The sequence below is a fragment of the Rhinolophus sinicus genome, chromosome 1, assembly GCF_057876585.1.
Source record: "Rhinolophus sinicus isolate RSI-liver-muscle chromosome 1, RSI-T2T, whole genome shotgun sequence".
In the NCBI taxonomy this organism is placed as follows: domain Eukaryota; kingdom Metazoa; phylum Chordata; class Mammalia; order Chiroptera; family Rhinolophidae; genus Rhinolophus; species Rhinolophus sinicus.
In genome coordinates, this window is record NC_142501.1 from 154,705,884 (window position 1) to 154,725,924 (window position 20,041).

Here is a 20,041-nt window from a genome sequence, read left to right on the forward strand (position 1 = left end):
TATCTCAGTGACTTTGACTGAAAGAAAAATTGAGTTGTGAGTTGTTCTCCCTAGTCTTTTCTCTCAGTTAAATATGATACTTTATAAAAGCAACCCAATTACTACTTCCTTAATGAAGTCTCTGACAGTTTAAGATAGCAGTTTAAAGTGCAATTCCTGGGTACCAACTGCTTTGATTCAAATTTTTGTTCTGCCACTAACTTTGTGACCTTGGTTAGGTCACTTAATCTCTCTGTGCCTCAATTTCTTAATCTGTAAAAACAAAAAACAAAAAAAGATAAAAAAAAAAAGAGTATCTATCTTTTAGAATAGTTGTGAGTAGCAAATGAAATAATGAATGTAGATGATCTGAAAAAGCATCTAACAAGAGTAATCAGTCAATAAACGTTGTATAACCCTAATCATCCTTAACAATATTTAATAGTAGTGGTATATTATTCTAGAACTGTAGTTTCTCCTCTGATAGATTTGTCTAGCATTTACAACCTATGCCACATTTTGTTAAGAAAAAGGAATCTTCTAATAAATTACACTTCAGAGGAAAATTTGGATAGCCATTTCTTCTAAATACTTTCCTTCTCTATTTGGTGGCTGATCTAGATTTTGCAGTTGCTTATATTTTTGTTCATAAGTGGCTTATTTTTATTTATTATGATAAAAGAGACTGATGTGTAATAACTTGAAATTTCCACAGCTGCTCTACAGCAATGGCACACAAAGATTGGAGTCAAGTGTTTAGGAAGTACTCAAGAAATGAGGGGGTTATGTTGTCTGTAAGGAATTTAAAGCAAAAGGAAACTGATTAAAGTTGGTATGACTATTATTGTCACCATGCACCAGCAATTCCAAACATCATTAATAAAATATTCCTTCCTGTTGAGGATGGACTACTCCCACTAATGCCCCACTCCCATTCTACCTCTTACATCATGCTCCAAAGTTATTTTTGTGGGCATTAGACTTTTCCTTGTCAGTATTGGGGATTCTAACATATCCTTGGGCAGCTTTTCCCCCCAAGTTTTTCTTTTCACCATGGTCCACCGTAAAATACATTTTATATCTAGCATACTACACACATAGATAAGCATGTATGTTTCCCAAAACAGTCATCTTTACTACCAACAGGTAATAGCACTGATTTTGAAAAATATCTCTCTCATTTGATCCTTAGGCATACAAATTAGAGCTACCAAGAAACTTTTCTAGAATAAATTATGTAATTCCACTGGGGTCCTGTGAATTAGATATAATTCAAAAATGGAAACTAAACTAGACTTCTGATATTGAGGGGTAGTCATAGAAATCAAGGAGCTGATTTACATTCTTTGGCCCTTACACTAGTAGGCAAAGACAACAGGGATAATAAATAGTACCTCAAAGCCTATGTCCGGGCTGAGGGGTGGGCGTCACCCAAAGACTCCCACCCTTGCTTTTTGGCGTTTCTCTTCCCAAGTCTGGCCCTGACCTGAGCACTATTCCTCAATTTCTCCCCCAATCCTAATCCCCATCTAAAAACATACTTATTATTCTCATTGAATTCTGGCCAATTTTTTATTCCTTTCCAAATTCACATTAACACTGACGTTTATTAATCACCATCCCTTTTTGAACCATGTGTTTTGTTTCATTCATCTCCAGTGAGTGTACTGATTTCGTAATTACCTCTGTCACTATCTATGCATAATTCAAGTACTTCTCACTGGAGGAGATTCTTCCCGTATTCGTTAATGAAACCAGCCATGACGCAATGTTGGCTGGTCAGGGTTTCCTCATGACAGCTATAGTTAGATGCCTGATTAATAGCAAGACGAGAAATTTATGCTTAATGACACATTTCAAATATTACAGCTTATTCTCTCTTATTTATTTTGGTTTAGGATAGACCCCAGTTGTAAACAGATTTAATTATTATTATACAATTTCCAGAAATTTATTATAAACAACTAAAATTTTATCAAACATATTTAGGTAAAGATTTAAAAGAGAATGATTTATTCTTAATTCTACATGAATAGCCATTCAGTTATTTTATATCAAGGGAGAAGATGATCTTAAACCTGTTTCAATAGGTATTATAAAGACTGATTACAGATTAATATGTATACTTTTTTAACTAGCTAGTATTAATGTAGGTTATCATTTCTTCTGAGCCATTATTTTTCGCATTGTTGAAACGAGGGATTTAAATATTGTTTAACAGTTTTCCGTATGCTCATGATAATATGATATGGCAGGAAATTGTAAGACTTTTAACTACTCAAAGGCTGGTAGGTAAAAATACTATTTCTACATAGAAAATCCAAGCTAATTAAGGGGAAAACTACTAAACTAATAAAAATTTCAAAATGACTTGATTCACAAAGTAAATATACCAAATTTAATAACTTTATCAGTATTAGCCAACTGTAAAAAATAATAAAATTATGTCTTTCACAAAAGCAAAAATTGTACAATATAACTAGTAATAGTCTTAAAAAATGTGCAAAACCCATACAGAGAAAACTATATACATTTTAAAAAGAAAAAATTCTGCAAAGATATGCACAAAAATATTACAAAAGAAAGAGACATTTATATAAGGCTAAGATGGTTTTTATATGTGAAAACTGGCAACATACAGTTGTTAAATAAATGTAACACTTTTTTAAATGTGAAAATTCATTTTAGGTTTGAGGATGGGGAAGGGGAGGAATAGAGAAGAGAAAGAAGAAAATGGGCAGGAAAAAATTTTTAAAAAGTGAGAGAAGAAACAGGAAATTCTGAAGATTACAAAGCTTATATCTTGATATAAACTTCAGAATATTCTCAGGTCTTGGCTCTTCAAACGCTTGTTTAGCTATAATCTCTCAGAGGTTCCAATTTATCATTATTACCCAAATAATCATAGTAATGTTTCTGTTTTTGTTTTTATTTATTTTTTTCTTTTTTATAAAACAGACATGGTAGCAGCAACTAGGACAGTAATACCTGGAAAAATAAGCTAAAGTTCCAAATTTGATTTGCAGTATCAAATCTTCCCACCTCTAATTTAGTACCTCAAGACATTAACTTTATAAAATTGAGCCATCCTAGTGGACTGAAGGAGTAGGTGAAACTTTCAACGATCACCAACTTAGGTTTATGGAATTGCTATAACATTATAATCAATATTTTGCGATCAAGAACAAAGATTCCACATTATCAGAAAGTGGAGACCAGGAGAGAATAAAATCAGCATAGTGAGAAGAGAATTCAACTAAGAAGCCAGATTCTAGTTCTAGAATTAGTCACACATTAATCTTGTATGCTATCTACTCCTCTCTGAGCCTTCATTTCTGTCTCTACCGGAAGAAACAGACATGGTAGCAACAACTAGGACTACATAATTTCTGATATCTTTTTTTATTCTAAAATAATTATACTTCCAGGATTTTAATCACATGATCTATAGCGAATCTAAAACTATTTGAAGTAGGGTCAAACAAGGTTCTGATCATACATGTAGAAATATAGATAGATGATAGATAGATAGATAGATAGATAGATAGATAGATAGATAGATAGATAGATATCATATATACGTATACATATGTACATGTATATGTATATGTATATATGTATAGTTAGTTAGATATTGTCAATGTGATTGTGGAGATGATTGTATTAAGTGCCTGGGGCCAAGAAATAAGCATTAATTAAGACAAAAAAAATCCACCTAGAGCACTAACATACTTTTCAAAGGTTCTGGTCTGCACAGTCATTAGATGTATAGTCACTATGTTAAATATGTGGTGGGCTGTTTCACTGAATGAAAAAAAAACAGATAGTGTGTGTGTGTGTGTGTGTGTGTGTGTGTGTGTGTGTTTATATATTTTTAAATATACAGCTTAAAGGTAAATAAATTAACACTCTATAATTACATAGTTCTGTAATGGCTGACTTCTCCATTGCAAAGAATTAAACCAGAGGTACTCAGACATTTTAGTTTCAGGACCACTTCACACCCATAAAAATTATTGAGGACCCTAAACAACTATGGTTTATGTGATCTATCTATCAATAGTTACTGTATTAGAAATTAAAAGTGAGAAATTTAGAATATGTATTTGTTAATTTAAAATAAAAATAATAAACCATTAAAAATTAACATGCTTAGTTTTTGAAATTATATTTTCAAAAAGTTATGAATCTCATTTTATATCTATCTGCTTTTGAACTCACTAGATTGCAATGGGTTGTTTTGATAGAAGTATTTTAGCAAAGTTTTGTCTCACACAAATATGTAGTTGGACAAAAGGAGGAGTACTTTGATAGCGTCTTCAAATAATTGTAATGTTCTTTGATTCTACACCAAAACTTGAAAAATGGTAGTTTCTTAGAGGTTAGTTGTTACAATGTAGAATCTGAAACCATATCAACGAGATTTTTGTACTTTTTTATGTTAACTTCCATCATTCTCCATTGCACTTTGAGTGAATCTTTTAATGCGTATAATTTTGTAGTATTATGCATTGGCTATTTATGAAGTATTGGTTCACTTAGTTAACAGTCATATGGATGTGCCAAATATTGGCACATTTCATTATACAGTATCAAAAAATCATATTCTTTAACATCAATATCAATCTCATTATAAAAAATCTTTAAATATTAGGAGGCTGTGAAATTTACAGGGGATTATACAAGTTTTTCAAAATTCTAATTTTCAATTGAGAGTTTGAATTATATCACAAACAACAAATTATTAGTCGTTTCCTTGAAGTGGCAGGCTCATTTCATTAACTTTTAAGAAACTGTCTGCCAAGCACTAAGTCTAAATAACCATGACTTGTCTGCCAGCCTCTCTTTCAAGTAAAAATGGTGATATATGTTAAAGAGGAGCCATTTCAGCTTTCGGTCTCAAATGTCCGAGACTTTCCTCAAGAAAACCATCGTACTTCAGTATACAGCAGAAGTGTTTATGCATGCTTTTCACTTTGTCACCCAACATATTAAAAAAATCTGTACCTAATGATCAAGATTTAATAAAATTAATTTCTATGGCTTCATCAAAAGCATTCTTAAGTGAAACTGGACTTCTTTTCTTTTCTTTTTTTTTTCTGGAGTGTTTGAAAGTAAAACGTGTAATGATTCCTGGTTCAATGATGCCACTGCCTGGAGTCGCTCTAAGGTGCCAGTGGTATCGACCACCTTGCTTTTGCTTCATCAGTACAATTGTCAACACAGTGAAAATGCAAAGGAGACTTTAGTTTTGATGTCAGCCCAAGACATCTCATGGACTCCAGGAGTCCACGGTGTACACTTTGAGAAATACTGAATTTAACTTTTCACGCTAAAAGATATTTTTTAGTTGACTTGAAGTACATTTCTAAGCAATGACTTGAAATGTGTAATCATTCACTTACGGTTCAAGTAGAGAGAATAAAATTTGAAAAGGACACATTTAAAATACAAACATAAGTAAACTTTTAAAAATATCACACCAGCTTCAGTGGTGTAATATCTCACTATTACATTGCTTTGTACACCTGAAACTAATTAAAAATAAAAATCACACCATAGGGAACTATAAAAGGTCATAAGGAGGAAAACAAAAGGATTTACAAATATGCATTAATTCCTTTAACCATTGTTTTCCCTACCTTGTCTTTTATAGTCTTGAAGTGGTTCTGTCATTAGATAGCAGCCGTTGGAAATGGTCCTAGAATGACACTTCCGATGCTTTTCTCTGAGATCCAAAATATATGGAAGACCATGCAGAGTTCACCTCCTTCTCCCAGAACTTAACCTTTTAAATCTGTGTCAGGAATGGACCATGGTTTCAAAAGGCTTCTTGCCAATTTGAAGGTAGTCACATGCCACCTTTCTTTAGCCAATAATAGGGCCATGCTAAAAAAAAAAAAAAAAAAAAAAAAAAAACCCAGCTGGTCAATGAGGCATTTTCTAGCACACCTATAATCTCCATTATCATTATCCTTGGCTGTCTTCCAGAGAGTTCTGAGGACAGCTCACATCCTATCAGGTCTTTCAGCTTCCAAGATGTAGAAAGACAATATTATGCTTACTCTATACAAACGTGATGCAAATTGACCAAAGCCTCATAGTAACTCAGAAGTAAAAATGTTAATGAAGGAACTTGAATATGGATTCTTTATTTCAAGAAATACCTTTTTTCTCATTCATATTTCTTTATGTCACTGAAGAAAATGAATGGGAAATATCCCCTACAGTAATAATTTTAGAGTGTTCTTTGCTAGTACATAAAATGGCTTTATGATTATTAAATATATTTCTAATGAGTCATCACAGCATGCAACAAATATTTATTCGGTTCTTACTACTGCAAGACTTAGGCACAAAAGATTTGAGGGATTAAGCAGACATTATTATTACATAAATTATTCACAGTACCTTTAGTGTTTGATTAATCCAATTTAATCAAAAGGTTTCAAAAGGTTATTGAACAAATACCCTAAGAAAATAATTTGTAGTTACGTTTTGGCTTCATTTATTGCTAATTAACAAGGAGATCTGTTCAAACTACTATACACTATGCTGTTACTGTGCCTTTGGCAGTAGTACATTGTATCTGATACTTTATAAAAACTGCTCATTACAGGGCAACAACTCAGACACTTTTTGCTGAATCCTCTACTTCTTTCCAGCCATTGAATCTTGCCAAGTTCTCAAGGTTCAGTCGTCAGAGTCACATTTACTCTCTGACTCTCATCTACTTTCTTTGTTTCAAGTATACTGTCTATACATGTTTATGACTCCCAAATTTACACTTTGAGTCCTGATCGCTTCTCTAACTCCAGACCTGCGTATCTACATCTCTACTCAATATACTCACTGTATTTCACGTAGGCATCTTATGCTTCACATGTCCCAAACTTAACAACCAATTTTTCCTAACCCTCATAACTGCTTCTTTCCATTCTTCTCAGACTCAGTAAGTGAGTTTCCATTCTTCACCCAGTTGGTCATGACAAAAATCTTGTAGTCATGTTAAACCCTCCTCACATCCAATTCATTTAAAAATCCTAGAACCTCTACCTTCAAAATATACATGTATATTCAAATCTGATCACTTATTGCCATCTAATACCATCCTAATCAATGCTCTGATCATCATTCACCTGAAATAGTGAATTACCTCCTAACTGGTGTCACTGCTCCATGATTAGCTCCATTCAGTCTATCCTGTATGCAATAGTCAGAGTGATCTTATTGAAATATTAGTCAGATTATGTTGCTGTCTTACATAAGTCCCTCAAATGCTTTTCAGCACAGTTAGAATAAAACTCAGTTTTATTTTGGCATAAAAGACCATATACAATCTTACCTACTATTTCCCTGATATTTCCAACCTCGTCTCTACTCAGTTCAAACCATGTTGTCCTAAGTCTTTGTAATTTCTATTCTCTCTCCTTTGAAATCTTCCTGCAGATACTTTCAAGTCTTGCTCCTTCACTGCTTTCATGTCTCTGCTCAAATGTCACCTCATCAAAGGGGTTTCTCTGATTATGATATCTGAAATAGTCACACCATAACTCTCTATCCTCAACCTCTGCTTACTTCTTAGTATTTATAGTTCTCTCTCTCTCTCTCTCTCTCTCTCTCTCTCTCTCTCTCTCTCTCTCTCTCCCCCCCCCATCTCTACACACACACACACACAAACACACACACACACACAAAGGTCTGACAATCAAGTGCTACATACCTCAGTGCTGAATATCACTATGGTCACCTTCAAAGTACTCCCCTTGGGAAGCTATGCACCAACACCAGTACCTAGTTCACCATTCAAAGCAATATTGGAACTCTTTTTCTGGAATCGCCATCAGAGCTATCGTCGTATTACCCTTAATGTCTTGAATGTCATCAAAATGTCATCCCTCCAATATTTCCTTTATCTTTGGGTAAAAAAAAGAAGTCATTGGAGGCCAGATCAGGTAGGTAGGGAGGGTGTTCCAATACAGTTATTTGTTTATTGGCTAAAAACTCCGTCACAGACAGTACCATGTGGGCTGGTGCATTGTCGTGATTCAAAAGCCATGAATCATTGGCGAGAAGTTCAGGTTGTCTTTTTCACGCAGCCTTTTCAGTAGTTCCAAGTAGTAAACTTGGTTAATGGTTTGTCCAGTTGGTACAAATTCATAGTGAATAATCCCTCAGATTTTTTTTTAAAAAAGATTACTGACATCATTGCAACAAGTTCACAAACTTAATTGTCATTCCATGCGTATGAGTATGTGTGTGTGTACATATACATAAGGTATGACTACACACACACACACACACACACACACACACGGTGGTCCCCAAAAAAGTATACACATTTTAAGAAAGGAAAATTGTACTAAAATTGTAATACTCAGTGTATACTGATAACAAAAGATGAATACAAGTCACGTTTGGCTTCTGCAATTACAAGAGGTGCTCAAACACTTCCAGACACTGTCCAGACACTTCTGATTGTGGCAAACTAGTGCTTGAGCCACACTAACTAAAGTATCCACTTGTATACATTTTTTTGGCACCTCTGGTGTGTGTGTGTGTGTGTGTGTGTGTATACACATATACCGTGTTTCCCCAAAAATAAGACCTAGCTAGACAATCAGCTCTAATGCATATTTTGGAGCAAAAATTAATATAAGACCCTATCTTGTTTTACTATAATATAAGACTGGGTCTATATAATATAACATAATATAATATAATATTATACCGGGTCTTATATTAATTTTTGGTCCAAAAGACACATTAGAGCTGATTGTCCAGCTAGGTCTTATTTTGGGGGAAACAATCAAAATATAGATAAATTTATCAATTATTAGTAGAATGAAAACATGGATTGCTTCCTCTCCAGTTCTCACCACAATTGTAAATATTGTTGAAGTAATGAATTAATCTATTACTCTATCATAAGGACTTTACACATAAAATCTAATTTTTGAGAGTTTCGCTCGCTATACCTACTGGCCAAGGTTTAAAAAATTATTTATTACTAAAGCACTGGAATTTAATGTTGGAACTAAACTACATAATATTTATAAATTTTCCATATATATTATAGAAATAAACAAAGAGAAGCTAAATGAGAACAAGTAAAGGTTATTTATTCAGAGTTTGCTATAGCAAGGTGGTGAGCAACCATCATTTGTGTTTGGCAGAGACTCAAAGGCAGGCAGAGCAGGGGGAAAGCTTTATAGTGGAAAAGGGTAAGATTTCATGTGTGCCCTCATTAGAGGCTGTTAGCGTGGGAAAGCTGTAGGAAGGCTAATTAGAACTGAGGCATACTCTTTGATTTTATGGAGTGCATATTTAGTTTTATCTATTTGATCCTAAGATGGAAACAGGGAAAACTAATGCAGAAGTATAAGTTATTGATCAAGTTATCAATCAAATCATAGTCAGGGCCAATTGCTTTTTGGTTTTGCCTCCTGGGCTGGTTGTTGCAGATAGTGGGTTTGCTTTTGGGGCTAATTGATGAAGATAATGGGTCAGAGTTTTATTTTTTTATGTGGTCTGGCCATTGCCTATTTGGATATTCAGCCTCTTACTAGGTAACTTTTAATTAACTAAATATAATTCTTTGTGTATTTAAAAAAATATTTTTATAAAACTATTTTTTAAATAGTCTCATTTAACATTTTGTCATCTTTGAAAATCTCTAAAGAACACCTCCTGATGTTGCTATTGATAAATATCTAGAACAAAGAGACTCATTTAACAACAATAGTTAAAATTCTGGCTCCAATGATTCTTATTTTGAAATTTCAAGAATATTACCTAAAGTACCTATAAAGGCATGGAGGAAGGTAAAAAATTATTCCATAGGAATTTTATATGGAAATAATGGAGTGAGACAACATTAAAAGAAGTAACAGCCAAGAATTTCTAAGAACTGAAGATATAAATCTGCATATTAAAGGATCTAAAGAGTTTAAAGTAGGATACATTGTTTTTAAAAGTCCCCCTCTATAAAATATTTCAGTAAAATTTCAGAATACCAGTAACTAGGAAAAAAACACAAATCAAACATAAAAACACATCTTACCCTTTAAAATCATAGATGAAAAAAGAGGAAAATAGAGCAATATCTTCCAAAATATAAGAAAATAATGTAGAACCTAGTACTCCATTTTCTAGATATGTGATTACTTAAGGAGGAGGAAGAAATGAAGACATTATTATACATTCACTGCCTATCTTTCCAGCTCACTCCATCTAGTAACCTGACTCCAACAAGTCTTGGACCCCACTATGACCTTCAATCCATTAATCCTATCCGATTTTGATGATTTTTCACCCATATGAAGTCTTCTGTTCCTTTGTTACACATTTCAGATTGCACAGCCCTTCCTTATAAGTACTCACCTGTATACACTCTCAACTGTCTTCGCTATTTAAATTTATGATGCTAAACTCAAGTGGCCCCTGAATGCTATTTAATAACCCTACTATATGTCGGTATTCAATTCTTATCACATCCTCCCAGAGAATTATTTCACACTTTATGTTCTTTTCAGAGACCTCCTCCTCATTCTCACTCAGCTGATGGCCTTATTATTTATTTTACTAAAGAAATAGAAGTGAATCCGAAATGAATTCCCACACTCACCTAGTTACCTGCCTTCATCTGAATCCACACGTTCTGCCTTCTTCTCTTCTGTGGATGCATAGATCAAACTGTTCTTATCTGAGGCTATTCCCCTTGAGCTGTTCTCCAGTAGTCTGTCAAAGGATGCCCCTCCAGAAAGTGATGGACTTTCTCTCCTGCATCTGCATTTTTTTCTACTTTGTACTGACTTGTTCCTTTTAGATTTACAAACATGTTGAATAAACCTATTTTTAAGAAAGAAATAAAATCCTTGATGTTAGGTCATTTCCTCATTACTATACTTTAAAACAAAATTTCTATAAAGAATTATTACTTTCTAGTAAATAGGAAATAAAAAAAGAAATACAAATGACCAATAAACATAGGAAAAATATGGAACTCTGAATTTAAATTAGAGATATATCATTTGAAACGATTAGATGAGCATTTTTAAAAAACTCTTTAGTATCGAATCTTAGCACAGGTCTGGGGAAAAGGCAGTCTCACATATTGGGGGAAGAATAAACTATTTCCTTAGATCTTTCTAAATGTTAACAAGATCTTGATTTTAAAATCTATTAAGCCGGTGCTCCTCCCTTCCTTGCTTCCTTGTTTTCCTTCTTCCTTCCTTGGTTGCTTTCTTTTTTCCTTCTTTTATAATTCCTTCCAAATCGATTGAGAGTGGCTAGGTGAGATAGGAGTCTATATGAGGCAGTCTAAAGAGAGCCCAAGTTGATTGATGGCATCCATGCAGGAAGGTGGCAGTGGCAGAAGCCTGGCTCAGGGTTGGAGCCCAGCAGAATAAGTTCACATGGGGGCGTAGGAGCTGGGGAGGAGTAGGCAGAAGCAGCTGCCTGTCAAGGAGTCAGGTCACTGATTACTCAATAGTAGCTTGACTAAATCAGTAAATATATTGAAGATAATAGAAGCCATGTTTCTCACAGTAGGACAAGGATGTTACAAATATTACAAGGGAGAAAACTTGAGTGAACTTGTGATTTTGGATTGAAATTTGAAGTATTGGTATTAATTCATAGTTTTCAATATATTGGAAAAGAAATACAGATGTAAAGATGTATATACATAAACAGTTATAGTTATAGATATAAATATATTCTGTAGCTCTGTCCACTAAAAGAGGTTGGGGGAAGCAATAATACCCCAATAGTAATGGTCACAGCTAGTATTCAGGTCTTGGTTTCTAAAGACTATTTTCTACTAAAGTAACCAGAGCTCTTTAGGAAATGACTGATTCCACTAGTACCATATTACGATCCATTAAATAAAATAGGAAGCTACAAAGCATGCTGTTATAAATAAATAAATGAATAAAGAAATGGAGAAAATAGTGTTTCCTTATAGTGGAGTATTTATCAATGAATGTAAAAAGAATGATACAATTAGAAAAATCATCTTTCGGCAACCATCGTAACAAAGATTGATTGATTCAGCCAAAAAATATACTAAATTTAGTAAGTAAGGTTGATGAAGAACAGAATGTTTGCACAGACTCAACATAAATTCCACAAATTACTTATTAGGTACAAAAAATATTACAGTGGAGAAACCTGACAGACACATTTTAAATCAAGTGATTAAAATTAATATGACCAACAATGGGGCAAATAAAAGTTGTGTCTTACTTGATAGGATATAACAAGAACATAACAGCATCATTCCTGTAACGTTTCTGCCAAAAATGCAAAACTTATGTGGAGAGATAGCTTGCAAAATAGATGGCCTATAGTCTTCAAATATGTCAGGGTAATGAAAATCAAAGAAAGACTGGAACACTCTTCTAATTGAAGGAACCTAAAAAACTAAATGTGACATGTGATCTGAATCACTTAGCTATAATGAATGTGATTGAGATAACTGCTGAAACTTGAATGGAGTCTTTGGACTGGGGGAATAGTAATTTATTTATGTTATGGACCTGATTTTGGTGGTTTTACTATAATAGAATGGTGTCGCCATTTGTAGGAAATATACACTTCAATATGCAGCGAGTGATTGAACAAGATGACTGCATATTACATATTGTGTAAAGAAAATAAATTTTGTATATTAAATTGCAAATTTTTCTCTAATCTTAATGTTATTTTAGAAAAAGAAAAACCTAATTAAGATGACACCAAAAAGGGTTCTGGTCAAGATAGTGGAATAGATAAATGCTGTGCTTGCCTCCTCTCATAGCCACATCAAAATTACAACTAAACTACAGAACCATCATTGATAATAACCTGAAGTCTAACAGAACTGAAACACTACAACTAAGGATATAGAAAAAGCCAACTCAACACTGGTAGGAGATGCAGAGATGCAGAATAGTCTGATCCCCTGATCAGGAGGGATATCTTGACTACAGAAGGTCCCCTTGAAGAGCAAGGGGTTCTAGTTCCACACAGTCTCCCCAGTCCACAGTTCCAGTGCCAAGGAGAGAAGTCCCCACAACTTCTGGCTACGGAAACCAGAGGAGATTGTGTCTGAGTGAGACGGAGGGCTGCTTGAGTGCTGGATGCTCCTCTTAAATTGTCTATGACAGACTTACATGATGATGGACTCGCTCTGAGCTCCAGTGTTGGGACAGCAGCTTGAAAGGCACCAGGGACTGATGAGGAGGAACTGAATTGTCTGGCATCAAGGAGAAAGCTGGAGGGGCAGTTTTCTCCTGGACAGAATTGTTAGCATAAGCCATTATGCCTTTGTTGAACCCTCCCCCCACCCAGCATGCAAATTAAGGCAGCTGCCATATCAGAGTCTCCATCAACCTACCTAGCACTTCTCACCCCATCCTGCTGATTCCCGGAGACCCAGCCCACCCACTTGTGGACTCACCCAAGCCACTTCCAGTGGCTTTTCCATACTAATGACCTAGCTGGCTTAGCTCATGCTGCAGACTTCCCTAAAACCTCTCAAAGGCTCACAAACAAGCAGTATCTGGCCTCACCATGCCCCATACCTCTATCTAGACAGCCTCTAGCTGGGTACTAGTGACAGCCTGTCTCAGGTCGTAGTTTAGCTTCTCCTAGGTACCTGCAAGCACAGCACAAGTGGCAGCCATCTGCAAGATGGCAACCACCTGCAGATCACTTTGTAGCTCATGCAAAGAGGCCCCAGACAGGCCATAGGCAGTAACTAATCTTGGCCTGCAACAGAGTCTCTCCCAAGAGGCCCCATACCAACATACCTGGTGGCCAGCTACAGACCACATGAGAGCAATACCCAACCACCTCCATAAAAGACACACACAATACACAGACTTATCAGGCACCAGAACCCTGCTAAAGCAAATCCTGATCCATAGGGTCAGCCCCTCCACAATAGTTTCTCCACTGCAGTCACAGCCAGTCCTCACAACCAATCAGCCTGAGGGTCAGTCCCTCCCACTGATGTGCAAACAGCAACCAAGGCTCAAATACAACAGGAGGGCATATACATCCCACACAAAAGACACACTTGAAGAACCTGGCTCAGGTGACAAGTGAGACTGTGCCATGAGTCCCACAGGAGACCTAGAACATAAGGTGACTACATTAGGACAGGGAGACATAGCAATTCTACCTGATACATAGAAACAAACACAGGAAGGCATCCACAATGAGGACCCTCACACACACACACACACACACACACACACACACACACACACACACTCAAAAAAACAAATAGACAAACCAAAAAAAATCATGTTCCATATGAAAGAACAGAAAAAAGCTCCAGAAAAAGAACTAAATAAAATGGAGAGAAGCAATCTACTAGATGCAGAGTTCAAAACACTGGTTTTTAAGGGTGCTCAATGATCTCAGAGAACTTTTACAAAGAGATAGGAAACATAAAAATAGAACTAGAACGCATATAAAGGAAAAAGTCAGATATGAAGAATACAATAACTGAAATGAAGAATACATTACAGGTAATCAACAGTAGATTAGATGAAGCAGAGAATCAAATCAGCAATTTGGAAGATAAGGTAGCAGAAAACACCCAATAAAACAGCAAAAAGAAAAAAGAATTCAAAAGTGAAGCTAATTTAAGAGGCCTCTGGGATAACATCAAGCATATCAACACTCACATCATAGAGAAGAGAGAGAGCAAGGGATTGAAAATCTATTTGAAGAAATAATGATGGAAAACTTTCCTATCCTGGCAGAATAAATAGACGACAAGTCCAGGAAGCACAGAGAGTCCCAAACAAGATGAACCTAAAGAGGCCCAAACCAAGACACATCATAATTAAAATGCCAAAGGTTAAAGACAAGGAAAGAATCTTAAAAGCAGCAAGAGAAAAGCAATTAGCAATGTACAAGGGAGCTTCCCTAAGACTGCCAGTTGATTTCTCAACAGAAACTTTGCAGGCCAGAGGAAATTGGCATGAGATGTTCAAAGTGATGAAAAGCAGGAAACTACAACCAAGGTTACTCTAGCCAGCAAAGCTATTGTTTAGAATTGCAGGACAGATAAAGAGTTTCCCAGACAAGAAAAAGCTAAAGGAGTTCATCACCACTAAACCAGTATTGCAAGAAATGTTACTGAATTTATTTATCAATTCTAATAGTTTTTGGGTAGATTCCTTATGGTTCTCTATATATAGTATCATGTCATCTGCAAATAACCACAGTTTTATTTCTCCCTTTCTAATTTGGATGCCTTTTGTTTCTTTTTCTTATCTGACTGCTTTGGCTAGGTCTTCCTCAATTTCTTAAATGACCTCCACAAGTTATAGGAAATATTAGGAGAAATATTAAAATTTTGTTATGTAAATTTGAATTTAAAATAAAATTCAGACATACTCAGAACTGACTTCTAAGAATAGAATTTTTAAACATTTTTTTCTATTAGTTTCAGGTGCACAGAACAATGTAATAGTTAGACATTTATAATTTATATCCCTCACACAGTGACAACTGCCCTCCCCCATCCACTACCCCTCTGACATCGCACACAGCCATGCCATTACATTTCCACTGTCTCTATTCCTAATGCTGTACTCCACTTCCTGTATATATACTCCGCTTCTTGTATATATATATATATATATATATATATATATATATATATATATATACCTGCATCTATATATATATATATATATATATATATATATATATATATATATATATATATAAATTGTAGTTGGCATTCATTATTGTTCAACATCAGCTTCAAGTGTACAGTGCAGTGATCGGGCATCTACATAATCCATGAAGTGGTCTCTCTAATGAGACAAGTGTCCATCAGATACCCTACAAAATCAGTGCTAAACAAAATAAAAAACCATGATGGTAGTATATCAAATACAGGAAGCAACTAAAAGAGCCCCCAAGGGGCAAATTTGAAACAATTTTAGCAACAAAGTATTGGATTATAACTCCAAATATAAAATAAACATCCATAAATCCATACTGATATAAATAAATGATTTAATAAATGAATAAATGAGAGAGAAGAGAGAAATCTCCCATACAGAGGAATTCCAAAAATGTTTATGTAGATATTTCATTCTCAAGTTGATAGAATATATCTCCCTACTCCTTAAGTGTGGGCAGCAAATAGTGGCTTCCTTCCAAAGAGTACTGTATGAGAAGGGGAGGAGAGAGAGTAACTTTACTATGGAGAACTTCACAAACACTACCTCAGCCAGGTGATCAAGGTCAACATCAACAACAATAAATCATATTGATGGTACGTAACGATGTAATGAAAGTAGCACTTTACCTCTGTGTTCTTCCTTTCAAAAACCCATAACCTCAGTCTAATCATGGGAAAAACATCAGACAAATCTTACTTGAGGGACATTCTGCAAAACACCTGACCAGTCCTCCTCAAAACCATTAAGGTCATCAAAATAAGAAACTGTCACAGTTGAAATGAGCCAAAGGATGCATGACCTAAATATAATATGGTATCTGGGATAGGGTCCTGGAACAGAAGAAGGACATTAAAAAAATATATGAACAAATATGAATAAAATATGGACCATGTTTAAGAATAATGTATCAATATTGGTTCATTAATTATAAGAAACATACCATATCAATGTAAATTGTTAACAATAGAGGAAATTGGCGCGAGAGGGACATGGAAACTGCATTTGTATCTTTACAACTTTTCGGTAAACCTAAGACTGTCCAAAATAAAAAGTTTATTTAAAATAAACTTTTAACTAAAAGGTTTGTCTTTCTAAACAACAAAATAATAATAATTGTGATCTTGCCAAAAACAGCTGACATTAATTTCAATTACATCAATTGAAAATGAGGTTGATAAAAGTATAAATTTTGATAACCTAACAAATGAGTTTCCATAGGAGGCAGCCTAAAATTTCTATGATAAATCAAGATACAACATTTTAAGTATTAACATTTTAAGTATGTATCAAATTACCTAAAGTTATGACACCAAAAATTATATTTTTACAATTTACTACATAGTTTATAATGTTACTCATGTACCACCAATATTCCTATTATGTTTTATAAGTAATAAAATGTTTTTAGAGGGTAAAGCTTATGTGGCCTCACATTTTCACATTTCACTAGGCCCAACAAATTATGTAAATGGCCTGTTCCCACATCATAGGACTATTAGAAAGTTAAATGAGATCATCTAAGCACTTAGCTTACCACTGGCTACACAGGAAGTGCTTAATAAATAGTAAGTACTGTTATTAAGGAGTTATTGTCAGTGCTCAGATACTGATATCCAAGAACAATCATTCTTCAGAGAATGTTTGTAGCACCTCAGTTCAATTTTTAACTAAGTCAAAGCAAAATCACTTTAAGATCCAACCAACTGGTGATAGGTAGCTGGTAGAATATACTGGCATACATACTTGTATGTGAAATTAAATATTTGAGAATGTAAAAAGGTGTGGCGACATATAGTTTGGGAGCAGTTTCCAATTTAACCAAGATCTGCTCGTGTCTTCTACTGAATGCTATACTGAGCATTTTCAGTATTTTGTATCTTTTAATTCTCACATTGCTGTGAAGTGTATACTGTTATTCCCATTCAACTGGAGAGCAAACTGAGATATCAGGGAGGTTGAGTAAATTTCTCAAACCACAATATGAGTAACAGAATTTGGATTGCAATCCAGTTTTTCTTACTTCCAATTAGTTTTCTTTTCATACCTCACAGTGCCTCATGTTTCCTATGATGCGGGGACTATTTGTTTGTTTGTTTGTTAACTCACTTTGGTGAATACTGCAAAATGGTTGGATATCTCTAATGAACTTAAACAGGTAAGAATTAAGAATGGCTTATTCACCTGGTTCTTTTACAAGTTTAATTTTCATAAATAGTTTTTTTCTTGCAATGACTGCACTCCTTTATCATGATCTCATTCCCTTTTTGCTCTTTTGGTTCATTGCTGGACCCAGTTTTTGTTCATCCCTTGGATTTCAGACTGTAATTTTCCACAGGATGCTCCTGATAATCCCCCAGAAGGTTTCCTGGCACCTATTGCAGTGTAGACCGTACAGTAGTGATTTCAGACTTTATTGGAGGAAAGCTTGCTGATATCTTCATGGTGGGGGCCATGTTTTCATGGTATTCCACTTGCTTGGACAGTCAGTCCCATTGAGGTTCCCAGTCCCTCATGGATTCTCCAGCAAAACCTGGCAACACGTTGTCTCATGCTTTACTCTGCACCTCTAGCTTCCCACTTAGGCTTTTCCTTTGCCTCTGAGACACACTAGAGATGTACTGAAGTCTATATGTAAACAAGTAGGAAGTATCACTGACTTGTTTCTGCTCACTAGCTCACCCCATGCAGTGTGGCTGCTGCAGTGGATGTTGTCAGTGCTGTTTGGGGATGTAGCCTTCCCAGGGCTGCTGGAAGGGTCAGGTGGTACAACGCAAAACCATGTCACTATTGATTCACTGTAGACTGAACTTAGTTCACAGGCAGATAGGAGAAGATAGGATAAGTAAATTCTTCTTCCTTTCTCTTCGTTGTCAGACTCTTCAGAAACACAGTAACTCCTACAGTCCTCTGAAGATATCTCACTAGCTTGATAAAAAGCTCCAACCAGGTTGGTAATCTATGCCTTGCATTTGTTCTCCATCTCTTTGTGCTTCATTGCCCCCATTCCTTCACTCCTTCTCCAGAATTACATGCCCCCAGAAGTAAGTTTTTTGCCTCAGGCTCTTTTCTAGGAACTCCAAATAAGATCATTGGTAATCTTAAGATTCCCCTACCATTAACCTCTCTTAACTAGAGTCAAATCCTATTCACCCTATTTAAAAAGATCAGCAATAGCTTTAAGTTGTAGAAACAGAATATTTGTGGACTTACAGTTACTTGATTGAGAGACAAAAGAGAGACTCACATTTACTGGGCTCCAAGTAGAGGGTGTTGTCCCACTAAAAGCATCATGATAAATTTCCTGACTAACTTCTGTGCTTCACAGGTAACAGATGGTATGGTGGGTGGAAGGGAGTTATACATGCAGCTATTCAAGTCACTAGCACTGAAAATATCGGGCTTGATTTGCAAGAGGTGGAGTTCAGGATTTTTTTAGGTACAGACATATCAGAAATAATTCTGATGCAGCAATAGGTGAGCACATGGATAAACAGGTTATTCCATGTATAGTTGTTTATTTGCTTATGCTTGTGATGTATATTAATGCATTGTATTAATTCATGGCAAAATATCCAGAGCAAATTTGCTAATGTACTGTGTTTAAAGAATAATAGCCCAACTTGAGAGAAGAAAAGAGTACAGCATGATCTCTATTTCCATTGCTCTCATAGGAAGAAAACGAACTGAAGACAACTGTATCAAACTCGTGGGAGAGGGAAGTTCAGACACATAAAATACTTTAGTAGAGCTATCAACTTTTGTCCTATAATTAATGGTAATCTAATTGATATGTGTCTGCAAATGTTGGAATAAAGATCAAAGATAAAGACGGGGTCAAATAATGTGAGATGGATGTTAAAAATTCAGATGTCTCCTGACATAATACTGTAAATTAAGTACTTTGGGCCGCATCAGATTTTTCATCAAATGTTGAGGATATTCTTTGATGATCTGCTTCCTTAGTGTACAAACACAGGTCTAGTCTATTACACCTTTAAGCAATCTCATGACATGTATTCTTTGTCTTACAGTGGCTGAGGTTGCAGGAGTTCAAAATGTATTGTCACTTTGATGACGAGTTATCCAAGTGACAACACACATTACCTAATTTTAAATAATACGTTAGAGGTTTAACCTGTCTGGGTTTAGGGGAAACTCTGATTAATGTCTCTATCATGTGAGCACTGAAATGAATAGCTATGCCATGTACTTATATCTGAAAAGCAGTGTTCTTCCACATGTTTAAGCTGCAGCCTTTTAGAACAATGACTCATTCCTCTCTTACGCATTTCCAACTGGGCAATTCTTCTGTGGCACCTCTTTTATTAGTAAGAAATTCTCATTTCAGGCAAAGATCCAATGAC

General features: G+C 35.2%; 1 protein-coding gene across 1 annotated transcript in view; it reads right to left on the minus strand.

Annotated features, from left to right (window-relative positions):
* TMPRSS11F (transmembrane serine protease 11F) overlaps nt 1–20,041 on the minus strand; it is a 110,217-nt gene that overhangs the window by 89,414 nt on the left and 762 nt on the right. The window contains exon 2 of the mRNA XM_088794743.1: nt 10,615–10,830. Coding sequence (XP_088650869.1) covers nt 10,615–10,830 — 216 coding nt within the window. The remainder of the gene's footprint in view (nt 1–10,614; nt 10,831–20,041) is intronic.